A 13139-nucleotide genomic window follows, 5' to 3' on the forward strand; every position below is an offset into this window, starting at 1 on the left:
TCATAGAGGTAAAATAATGTAAGTATGTTCAATACTGTCAATATTTTAAAAGTTTTTTATTTATTTGTTTAATTTCACCCAAGTCAGCATACAGTGCAACAATGATTTCAGGAGTAGATTCCTTAATGCCCCTTACCCATTTAGCCCACCCTCCCCCCCAACCACTCCAGTAACCCTCTGTTCTCCAGATTTGAGTCTATTATGTTTTGTCCCCCTCCCTGTTTTTATATTATTTTTGCTTCCCTTCTGTTAATATGTTTTGTATCTTAAAGTCCTCATACAACTGAAGTCATCATATGATATGTCTTTCTGTAATTTCGCTTAGCCTAATACCCTCTAGTTCCATCCATAGTTGCAAATAGCAAGATTTCATTCTTTTGATTGCCAGGTAAGACTCCATTGTATATATATACCACATCTTTATCCATTCATCCATTGATGGACATTTGGGCTCTTTCCATACTTTGGCTATTGTTGATAGTGCTGCTGTAAACATTGGGGTGCATGTGTCCCTTCGAAAAACCATACCTGTATCCCATGGATAAATGCCTAGTAGTGCAATTGCTGGGTCCTAGGGTAGTTCTATTTTTAATTTTTTGAGGAACCTCCATACTGTTTTTCAGAGTGGCTACACCAGCTTGCATTCCCACCAGCAGTGCAAAAGAAATCCTCTTTCTCCGCATTCTTGCCAACATCTCTTGTTGCCTGAGTTGTTCATTTTAGCCATTCTGACAGGTGTAAGGTGGTATCTCATTGTGGTTTTGATTTGTATTTCCCTTAAGATGAGTGATGTTGAGCATGTTTTCATGTGTCAGTTGGCCATCTGGATGTCTTCTTTGGAGAAGTGTCTATTCATGTCTTTTGCCCATTTTTTTCACTGGATTATTTGTTTTTTGGGTGTTGAGTTTGAAAAGTTCTTTACAGATTTTGGATCCTAACCCTTTAGCTGATATGTCATTTGCAAATATCTTCTCCCATTCTGTTGGTTGCCTTTAGTTTTGCTGATTGTTTCCTTCTCTGTGCAAAAGCTTTTTATTTTGATGAGGTCCCAGTATTTCATTTTTGCTTTTGTTTCTCTTGCCTCTGGAGACATGTTGAGTAAGAAGTTGCTGCAGCCAAGATCAAAGAGGTTTTTGCCTGCTTTCTCCTCGAGGATTGATGGCTTCCTGCTTTACATTTAGGTCTTCCATCCATTTTGAGTTTATTTTTGTGTATGGTGTAAGAAAGTGGTCCAGGTTCATTCTTCTGCATGTCGCTGTCCAGTCTTCCCAGCACCACTTGCTGAAGAGACTGTCTTTATTCCACTGGATATTCTTTCCTGCTTTGTCAAAGATCAGTTGGCCATACATTTGTGGATCCATTTCTGGGTTCTCCATTCTGTTCTGTGCCAATACTGTCTATATTTTAACAAAAATGTATTGAATCCTACCATATGATAGGCCGTGGTCTGGATGCTCCTTAAAAAACAAAGGAAGAAAAGACTTTTAGATGTTACTTACCCCCAGCAATTTCATGATGAGTTCACGTTCTTCTTCATCTTGGTCTTTGTATTTTTCCTTCATTTTTTTCATTTTACTCTACAAAATCAAAAGATTTTACTTGGAAAACTTCAGTTAAAAAATGTCAACAAATGTTTGTAAAGAAAAGGTGCTCCTGGGGCGCCTGGGTGGCTCAGTCGGTTGAGCGTCCGACTTCGGCTCAGGTCATGATCCTGCAGTCTGTGAGTTCGAGCCCCACATCGGGCTCTGTGCTGACAGCTCGGAGCCTGGAGCCTGCTTCGGATTCTGTGTCTCCCTCTCTCTCTGGCCCTTCCCTTCTTGAGCTCTGTCTCTCTCTCTCTCTCTCTCTCTCTCAAAAATGAACATTAAAAAAAAAAAATTAAAAAAAAAAAAAAACGGTGCTCCTATTCTCTGTCAGAAATGGTTACCAAGCAAGGTACCATTATAATAAACAACATGGAGGCTAAGAAGATGGATAAACCATAGTCCTCAGCCTCAAGGAGTTTACCATCTGGTAGAAAAAAATACATATAAGAGCAAGGATAAATTAATGCAACATATTCTAAATGCAAACATTATTCCTAAGATACTTCAGAGAAATAAATTTCTTTCAGCTTAAGCAAGAACTGTGGGGAAGAAATAAAGTAAAACTTGAAAGTCTTAAGTAAATTTTACAGTATCAGGGATTATATAAAAAGCAGGATTATAAGGTAAAAACAGGACAGTATACTAACAGCAAATTATTGCATTTGGTTGGAGTCAGGATATACATATAGAGGAAGAACAGGAAACAAGGCAGCAAAGCTAGTCTGGATAAAGGCAAGGCACTTAAGGCTTTGAATTTTCTCAACAAACTGGCTTTAATCTTTACCTTTTACCTGGGCTACACTTCCCAATCACCTAGTAATTTTTTTTTTCGTCTAGTAATTTTTAAAAACAGACATCTAGGCCTCACCTCCAAAGATTTTATTTTTGTCTTTATTAATCTTAGCTGGGGCCCAAATACAAATTTTACAAGATCTTATAAATCTTGTAAAATCTTTACAAATTTTAAAGATTCCTTTAAGCAGGACACAAAAAAAAACTATAAAAGATTGATGATTCAGATTTCATTAAAATTAACAGATGCTGCTCATCAAAAACACATGAAAAAAAAGCAAGACTGAGGGTGCCTGGTGGCTCAGTGAGCTGAGCATCTGACACTCAATTTTGGCTTGGGTCATGATCCCAGGGTCATGGAATCAAGCCCTGTGTTGGGGCCCTTGATGAGCATGGAGCCTGCCTGGGATTTTGTTTCTCCCTCTGCCCCTCTCTCTCCAGCTCAAGAGCTCCCTCTCTGCCTAAAATAAAAAAATAAAAAAAGGAAGCCTGAGAAGTATTTCTAACCTATACATCCAAGAAAAGACCTATATTCAGAATTTCAAAGAACTCATATACATTAATGACAAAGCTGGACAACCTAATTTTTACAACTGGGCACTTCAAAAAGAGGACAGATGTCTAATAAACATGAAAAAGTGTTCAATATCATTAGTATTCAGGGTCATACAAATTAAAGCCAGAATAAGACTGTGGTATATACATGCTTGAATGACCAAAAGACCCCTGACGATACCAAATGTTACAATGCAGAACAATTATAATTCGGGTATTCTGCTTGAGGGGAAATTGGTGAAGTACTCCAGAAAACTGGTAGTTATCTACTAAAGCCAAACACAACATGAATGCTATAAATCAGCATTCAACTCTTAGCTATACACAACAGCGATTAAGATTTTTTTTTTTTTTTTTTTGGTGGGAATACTAATTAGGCGCAAGTGTGGGCTTTCTGGAAGAGTGAGTACTGGAAACATTTAAGTATCACATGATGGTGGCTTCACAGATACACGTGTGTTTAAAAATTCACTGATCTAAACAGTCTAGATTTGTGCATTTTACTATATGTACATTATGCCTCAAAAACAAAAACAAAAACAACCCTGAAAGGGGCGCCTGGATGGCTCGGTCTACTGATCGTCCGACTTCAGCTCAGGTCATGATCTCACAGTTCGTGGCTCTGTGCTGGCAGCTTGGAGCCTGGAGCCTGCTTCAGATTCTGTGTCTCCCTCTCTCTCTGCCCCTCCCCCACTTGCACTCTCTCTCAAAAAAAGTAAAAGCATTAAAAAAAAGTTTCTTTTCAACCTGACAGTAAAATGAACAATATTGTCATGAAACTGAACCAAGAAATGGAAAACCCAATGAAAAGAACAGTTTGGAAAACAGAAGTTAGGAAACTCAACTTTGAAGAAACAAAACTGAATGGACCTATCATCACTGGAGAAAATTTAATTAGCATATACAGTACAACTTTGGTTTCAGAGCATAATCTGTTCCATATACATGCTTATAGTCCTAAGCACTTGTATATTTTTTGTTTTAATGTTTTATTTATTTTTGAGAGAGAGACAGAGTGCAAGCAGGGAGGGGCAGAGAGAGAGAGACACAGAATCCAAAGCAGGCTCCAGGGTCTGAGATGTCATCACAGAGCCCGACACAGGGCTTGAACTCAGACCATGGGATCGTGACCTGAGCGAAGGCCGCTTGGCCAACTGAGCCACCCAGGTGCACCCCCCCCCTCCTTTTTTTTTAATGTCTAAGCACTTGTATGTCAAAGTGAATTTCAAGAACCATTGGCTCCATTGTGATCCAGCATCACATACTACTCGTATTCCAAGATGTTGCTCGTTTATCATTAGCTAAAATTTATTAGAAATGTGTGCTGCTCTTGTGAAACACTCACAGAACAAGTTACTGGTGCAGCCTCTCTGGAAAACAGTATGGAGGTTCCTCAAAAAACTAAAAATAGAACTACCCTACGACCCAGCAATTGCACTAGTAGGCATTTATCCAAGGGATACAGGTATGCTGTTTCGAAGAGACACATGCACCCCCATGTTTATAGCAGCACTATCAACAATAGCCAAAGTATGGAAAGAGCCCAAATGTCCATTGATGGATGAATGGATAAAGAAGTGGTGTGTGTACACACACACACACACACACACACACACACACACAATGGAGTATTACTCACCAATCAAAAAGAATGAAGTCTTGCCATTTGCAACTACATGGATGGAACTGGAGGGTATTATGCTAAGTGAAATTAGTCAGAGAAAGACAAAAATCATATGACTTCACTCATCTGAGGACTTTAAGAGACAAAACAGATGAAAATATGGGAAGGGAAACAAATATAAAAACAAGGAGGGGGGAAAAAACAGAAGAGACTCATAAATATAGAGAACAAACTGAGGGTTACTGGACGGGTTGTTGGGGGGGGTGGACTAAATGGATAAGGGGCACTAAGGAATCTACTCCTGAAATCATTGTCGCACTATATGCTAACTAATTTGGATGTAAATTAAAAAAGTAAAGAGCCAAAAGTAAAGTACAGAAACCAAGAGAGGGGGATGAACAATATGATCTTCGTGTATGTGACTTCTTCCCAAAATTGGTATTTTGTATAACGAAGGCAGAAATTTGGTCTTTCTTGTTTACCACTGAATGTGCAGTACCTAGCAGGGTAGCTGGTACAAAGTAAAAGTAAAACCTTGCATTGCAAGTAACCCGTTCTGCATGTGTTCCACAAGACAAGCAAACATTTCTAATAAATTTTAACTTGATAAATGAGCGATGTCTTGCAACACGAGTATTACATGACACCGAATGTCACATGATCACAAATTTCCTGATTACAAAGTGCTTTGGATAACAAGCATGTTTCCAGAACCGATAATGCTCACAAACCAAAGTTTTACTATACTTAAAAACCGACCCACAAACTGCCAAAATACCAGGTCCAGTTATAAGCAAACGCTATCTATCACATTTCAAGGAACGATCTCCATTTTATACAAAGTTCTAGAGAGCAGAAAAAGGAAAACCTTCCAAACTTATTTTATGAAACTGGTATAACCTAGATAGCAAAACCCCAAGGGCAGTATGAAAAATCAGAGGCCAATTTAATCGATTTTCTTAAGTAATTTACCACATTAACTAAGGGAAGAAAAATAAGAAAGTAAAAGAAAAATGCAGAAAAGGCATTCAATAAATTTAATCTTATTAAAAATAACCCTTCATAAAGGCTATCTACCAATCAACAACTCCCAGGAAACATCCCACAATGACAAAAATCTTAGCAACAGTCCCTTTAATGTATAATTAACAAAGATACACACTATTACTTCTATACAACACTGTACTAATGTTTGAGCCAATGCAAAAAACAGAAGTAATAGATATTAGGATTAGAAGAAAAGCCATTATTTGGAGACACTAATGCTGCCTACAAATGGAATACTAAAATGTACAGTAAGATTACCTAATACTAAATCAATGTAAGAAAATCATCTCCCCACAAACCAGTAATGATAGGAAGTGAAAGTTTTAAAAAATATACCATTAACAAAAAGTAAGAAAAATTATAAGCAGGAACAGATAAGATGTATAAAACTCTATGGGAAAATATATCTTTACTGAAGACTATAAAATATTCTTACAAGACTATAGTCACATTCAAGGACAGGTAAACTCAATGTGGTAAAGATGAAAGTTCTCCACAAAATTATCTAAAACTTCAATGTCTTTTAATAAAGATCCTCAGGATTTGCCTTGGAACTTTATCTGCAGAATATTTCATTGTATGAAAGCACCATGTTATTTTATGTTGTTGGGCATTTAAGATTTTTTTCAATTTTCAGTTTGTTTTTTGCAATTACAAATATCAACCTGATGAATATTCTTATGCTAGTGCATGCACATGATTTTTTTAGGATAAATTCCTAAAGGTAGAATTGCTGAGTCAAAGGGTCAATACATTGTTAGGACTCTTGATGGGAATTCCCATGGTGTGCACTCAAACATTTACTGAATGACTGAATACACATTTTCTATTAATTTGATGGGTGGAATTTCCTTTTATCTTTTTTTTTTTTCCACATTTGCCATTGGTCTTTGCATTTTATAAATGGTTCTTTTTGTCACCTGGAATTATTTTTTTTTTAACATGACTAACCACTAATTTTGAGTATTTGATACTTTCCCCAATAATCTGTAATAGTATTTTATCATATACTAAATGTTTAAATATTACAGTTAATGTCTTATGTCTAGATTTTATTCAGTTTCACTTTTTGTATTTGGCCTTTTCTATGTTAATACCATACTGTTTTAATAGTTCTAACATGAAATGTTTTACTACCTAGTAAGGAAATCCCTCCTCAATCTTCTTTTTCAAGATTTCCTTAGCAACTCTCTAATATTTACTCTTTGAAATGAACTTTAGAATTATTTTATCAAGTAAGTTAAAATCTCAATTGTGATTAAAGTCATGTTGAGTGTACAAGTTTATTTACTTTGAGAGAGCATGCACAGTAGGCAAAGAGAAAGAGAGGGAGAGAGTATCCCAAGCAGGCTCCACACTGTCATAGTGCAGAACCCAATGTGAGCTCGAACTCACAAACCATGAGATCATGACCTGAGCCAAATTGAGAGTCGGTGGCTTAACCGACTGAGCCACCCAGGTGCCCCTGAATGTACCTATTAATATGAGGAGAATTATATTCTTCTCTTCCATATGCTCAGCATGTCCCTTTATTTTTTTGAGGTCCACTGGAAAAAAAAATCCAGGAAATTGTGACCACTATGGATGGAGGGAAAATCATAAAACATGACCTTTATTAAGATTTCAAAGGAATTTAATTTTTATAGTGATAAATGGATACATACTAGCTCACAATTTCCTCTTTTTACACTGCTACAGCATTTTTTAAAGTATATTCTGTATCTACTACCTCTTCATTCATTATCTACCTTTAATAAGAAATATAGGACCTCTAACCAAAATCTCATTAATATTTGAAAAAAACAAATATCACTAAATATCACTAACGACCAGCACCAGCTGTTACTAGCAGAGTGTCACTAGCAAATCACAATCTTCTAATTCTTCTTCTACATAAAATGAGAGCTTGTATCTAGATGATCTTCAAGGAACATAGAACAGTGATCTCCATGTTCCCCAAACCTTGTCTCTTTTTAACTAATTTTCAAAGAAACTCACATAGGATTATTTTTTTGCCTACATCTTTTGTTTCGCTTAAACTTAAAAAAAATTAAGAGCCTCATAACTTCATTTGTGAGCCAAGGAGTACTAAGTTTAACAGTTCACTCCCAAGTTTTATTACCTTTTGTCCTCGCTTCATTGGCTGCACAGCTGGGACACTTTTGCTTGTGTTCTGATGAGTTTCAATGTGTAGAGCATTTTCTTTTTCTTTGTCCTTTACCTCTATCACTTCTAAATCCCCTGAGTCACTTGGAAGCTTTTTCTTCTTCATTTCCCTAAACATAAATGAAATGGGAACATCTAATTCTTTGAATTTCAAATCTTTAGTGCCTTAAAATAGTACAGGGGAAGGAGAACATGTACAGTATGTAAAAGATCATGGCTCCTGCTTAACTTCATAACCACCAGGCTACACTATAAAAGAAGCACAAATCATCACACTGGAAAAAGTTGAAAATTTTTTGTTCATGGATTTATCATTCTGTCAGCCAGGCTTAATACACCGTTACACCCTTTACTTATCCTTACTCAGTAGCCACATTCAGTCCCTCCACACCTTAATGACCAGGCACTGGGATCTGTAGTCTTAAGTTAGCATGGCCTTGACCGATCTTAAATATTCAATAAAATATCTGTTGTCAGGTTAGTTGAATAAATAATGGATAAAAATATGCAGATTAAGGAGGAAGGGGAAATTCTATTACTATGCTATTTTTCATGTGCAATCTTTTTATCTCCACTGCCACTGTCTAGTCCAGGTCCTCATCACTTCCTACCTAGACCTTCCTCCAGTGTTTCCCCGTAATCTGCTCTATGTGAACTTCTAGTCTTCCTACCTATATCACATTCCCGTTTAAAGTCTCCCAAAAGTGCTCATCACTTTCAGGAGAAAGTCCAAAAATCCTTAATTTATCATTCTAATAACTTCTCCACTTTTGGTCCAAATTCACTTTGCCAATCTTACCATCTACCAGTTCACAAACATGAACTTTTTGCTCCTTTCACCTCAGTCTATCATTTCCCCAAAGCACTATGTGTAATATTTCCAATTCCGTGCCCTGTTCTGTTCATGCTTATTTTCTTCTGAATCTCTGACCATCTTACCTTCATTTACCTAAATAAGTTCTAACACATCTTTAAGGTATACTTATGATGGTATTTCCCAAAACACCTGAACTCATAGCAATTTCTTACCCCTGAACTACTGTATCCCTACCATATGGCTCTTTCCTGATCCAGGACTCAAAAACTTCTCGAAGGCACACATTTTATATTTTACCTCTTTGTATACTCAGTATCTAGCATAGTGCCATGTCCTCAGAGAGATCACTGAAACTGTTTCATGACTACCTTCGTAAAACAAAAAGGCCTATCGTCCACTCCACCCTAGGGTCTCTAGAGTGCTTTACTAGCTGTATAGCCTTTTTCTTTTCTTTTTTTTTTTTTTTTTTTCTTTTACCCTATAGTTGTTTCTTTCCTTCTGCTTCCCCCTTTCTATTTGCCTTCCGAGGCCTGCTATGTTAAAAAAAAAAAAAAAGAAAGAAAAAAAGTCTTTTTATTAAATAAAACTTTCCTAGTTATTTTCAAGTATTCCTGTCAATATTATCCTAGAACCAGTCAATTTAATGCACTGCAATCGCTATTGCATATATTTACGTAACAAAGGGTCTCACTCACGTTACTTTACCTATATAACTGATTGTAGTGACAGATCAGGGCTCTAAAACAGAAAAACCTATGAGAGCTGAATATTAAGAACTAAACAAGGTTTATGCTAAATCTTGGTAATTTTAATAAGGGAAATCTTTGGAATAGCCAAGTGATCTGTCATAACTGAACTGTCAGTAAGAAAAAAAATTATATGCTTTTCAGTTAGATAACACAAATATGTTTACCTTCTTTCCTTGGCTGACAAATGTCTCCGGCTCTGTAATTTACTGTCACTCTATTAAAATTAAAACAAAAAAAAAACACAAGCAAATACAAACAATAACATCACTACTATTAATTTTTCAGAAAGTAAAATTAAAAAGTACAAAATTACTCATTGAGAAGAACATGATGTTCTTCACAGAACTTTGAAAACAGCTTACCATACTAGAAGATTCTTCTTTTGAAGCCAATTTCTGGAGGGACCTATGAAAACAGAACGAGGCATCTACTAGGTTGTAAAAGGCATTCATTTAAAGTCTGCAAACATTCCCATATCATACGCTTAATTACTGGCAATCCTACAAACTTTCAAACATTGACAAAATTTTAAAAAACATAAACAAATTGCTCATCTCACACTTCTAAATATATTCTTAAATAGCAGACATGTATTGAACACTTACTATGTCCCAGGCACTGCCAGATGCTTTATATACAAATAATCTTCACCAAAACCCAATGAAAGGAGTAACATTCCATTTTCACAGAGAATGAAACTTAAGCTGAGACACAGAGTAAGTTACCCTATGACACCCCCTAAGACCCAATTCTGGTCAGACTCCTAAGGTGTTCCTAATTACTCCACTGATAGAGCTTTCAGAACTATGTTATTGTTTACCTGGTGATCAATAAGACATTAAAGATTAAAACACCTATATATATTTTTTTAATGGAACTGCCTCTCTTACATTATTAGCATTTATATTCATTTACTTGTTTCTATTTTGACCTACTTTGGCCATTTTCATATTTACTGTATTTTTCTACACTGGGTCCTCGAAATTTCTTTACAGAGATCTACCCCCCAATCAAGCAGTAAAAAGATAATAAGACTGTCAGACAATGGAGGGTAAAAGTACTGAAGTCAATCATGTTATTATCTTTGTAAGGATTAACTCTTCCATCATTCCCAGCTATAATAGGTTTTAATTACCTTTGAGATTGAAGGTGGGACAAATCAATGGTAGTGTCAGGATAATTTAATGTGTCTTCGCCTTCATCCATCATTTCAGCAACAGGTTCCTGATCTTTTACCACTTCTTCAGATTCTCCTTCATCTTCCGAGCTCTCTTCCTGAATTATTTCATCATTTAGCTCATCTCCACCACTGTGAATAGTGATATCCTCCTGGTCAACCTGACTCATAAGCTCCACTTCCACAGGAGTTTCGTGTGATTCCTCTTTATCTTCGTCACTGCTACTGTCACCTCCGTCTGTAGAATCATCATTAAGAAAAGTCAGAGTGCTATCACCATAACAAACCTAGAGGATTACCTTGAAAACTTCAAAAACAATAATATTCTGTTGACTCTCTGTGTCTCCAAGACATCACCAAAAAAAAAAAAAAAAAAAAAAAAAGCCTGATCACATTCCCAAAGGGTACTGAGACAAAAAAGGATTCTCTTGTATCATGAACTGGTTGGAATAAATGCTCTCCGAGATACTTTACCACAATAAATATCTTGGACAATGCAACCATTTCTATAACAAAAACTTTAACTTGTCTTGGTTAGGTATTTCCAAAGAGGAGGACAGGAAAAGTAATTCCATAAATTCTACTGCTGTTATTTTAATTTGCACATGAGAAGTGAAATGAGACAATACATGCAATATAATTGGCACACAGAAGGTATTCATACCTTTGCAAAAGAAACACTGTCTAGTAATAATATTACCTAATTGGCTCCCTAATAAAAGGAGATGCCATCACCATCTGACAAAGACGGTTGTGAGAATTCAGTTAAAAATAATGTAAATAGGGGCGCCTGGGTGGCTCAGTCGGTTAAGTGGCCGACTTCGGCTCAGGTCATGATCTTGCAGTCCATGAGTTCGAGCCCCGCATTGGGCTCTGTGCTGATAGCTCGAAGCCTGGAGCCTGCTTCTGTTTCTGCGTCTCCCTCTCTCTCTGCCCCTCCCCCATTCGCACTCTGTCTCTGTCTTTCAAAAATGAATAAATGTTAAACAACAACAAAAAAAATAAAAATAATGTAAAGAACTTTGTACAGTGTCAGAAACATTGTGAAAATTCAAAAAAATAAAATCTTGTGATACAACAGTAGTCATAAATGAAGCCACAATATTACTCCTAAAGAAGAATGACCCTAGGAAAAAGAATAACTGTAAAAGTAAAACAGTGGGCATACTTTCCCTATTCCTTCAGGTAGGTGAGTAAATTTATTCCAGCAACCACAGTTGCTCTCTACTTGAAGCAAATGTATTATTACATCAAGCCAAAGTCTCACATGAGAAATTCTTATTATAAATTCATCTCTGTATAAGTTCTAATTATTAAATCCAAAAGTAAATGCTCATTCACAAATACCCAAGTCTATCTTTGCTGAACACATTTACATATGACCCATTAAATACCGAAGTTTTACTACATTTGTTTATATAGTAGTTATGGTCCAATTAAATACTTCATAATTCATTAGAACAAGTATGTTTAACATTTCCAAAAACAAAATTCAGTAAAATTGACAGCAACTGTATTTTTGAAATTTCAGTTATCCCAAAGTAGATACGATCTTCTAAGAATTCAGAAGCAAAACTAGACAAAAGGTAACACTATAAGCTACTTTATTAAAATCTGTAAACTACCTAGTTGTTCCATTTCTTCTGATATGAGTTCACGTGTGCAACTTGCCAATGTTTCCATGTCTTCATCCTGCACTCTGACTTTTCTTTCACCCCGATGTCTCCAAATACAAGACTCATCTACCTATGGAAATAGTTATTTTTCACTGATGAAACTTTAGGTAAGACTAAAGAAAATTTAAAAAAACATTAACAAAGAAGCTGAAGGATACCTTAAAGAGGAAACTAAACCCCATCATTAGATACGAGGGAGGAAGGAAATTCTTCTTTCCTATAAAAGATAATAAACATAAATGTTAAAAATTGTTTTTTTCCATTTTATGCTTACAAATTATCTGACACCAATGGTCACATTTATTTGGTCTTTTCTCTGTCATGAAGGAACACAGAATTTGGCATTATGTATAGGAACAGGAATTAAGAAAGAAAAAATATGAATGCTTGCTCTCATCTTTGGGTTAGTCAATCCCTGAATAATCTTTTAGAAAAAAAGGTCATGTTATATGAAAGCACATCCTCGTCAAGAAAAATATCTATGGAGATGACATAACAAATGCTAAATCTGCCACAGCAGCACAAAATTTTCCTTATTTAATAATAGATTTCATATATGAAATCATAATTTCTGTTCTGAAAATATTAGTAAGTAATGGTCCTAAAACCGGTCTCCATAATCATTACCTCGTATCATGAAGCTTCCTGTTGTCAAATATTCTCCAGTTGGTGCTGTTTTAGACACCTGAGGAACACAATACCACATCATACTGTTGTCTTAAGACACGTGTTTTTAAATTTTTCACTCAAGAAAGTAAAGTCATATTTAAGTAAATAGCACCATCTCCTGAAAAGTTTATGATTTAGTAAAAATTCTCAATACTGAAATATCTCTTCAAAGACAGAAATACCATTGGCAGTAACAAAGAAAAGAAATAATGAAGGATATACTACATCAATAATTTTCAAATGCCATGGATTAGAGGCAGAACTTGTTCACACATTTCCTC

At 35.8% G+C, this 13139-nt stretch overlaps 1 protein-coding gene across 2 annotated transcripts in view; it reads right to left on the reverse strand.

Moving 5' to 3' along the window:
* NEMF (nuclear export mediator factor) overlaps positions 1-13139 on the reverse strand; it is a 57712-nt gene that overhangs the window by 5742 nt on the left and 38831 nt on the right. For both annotated transcript variants that reach the window (XM_043556090.1, XM_043556089.1), the window contains exons 20-27: positions 12817-12874; positions 12348-12406; positions 12139-12259; positions 10472-10751; positions 9699-9741; positions 9501-9550; positions 7727-7880; positions 1500-1577 (exon numbers count right to left, since the gene is read on the reverse strand). In XM_043556090.1, coding sequence (XP_043412025.1) covers positions 1500-1577; positions 7727-7880; positions 9501-9550; positions 9699-9741; positions 10472-10751; positions 12139-12259; positions 12348-12406; positions 12817-12874 — 843 coding nt within the window. The remainder of the gene's footprint in view (positions 1-1499; positions 1578-7726; positions 7881-9500; positions 9551-9698; positions 9742-10471; positions 10752-12138; positions 12260-12347; positions 12407-12816; positions 12875-13139) is intronic.

The sequence above is a fragment of the Prionailurus bengalensis genome, chromosome B3, assembly GCF_016509475.1.
Source record: "Prionailurus bengalensis isolate Pbe53 chromosome B3, Fcat_Pben_1.1_paternal_pri, whole genome shotgun sequence".
Lineage (NCBI taxonomy): Eukaryota > Metazoa > Chordata > Mammalia > Carnivora > Felidae > Prionailurus > Prionailurus bengalensis.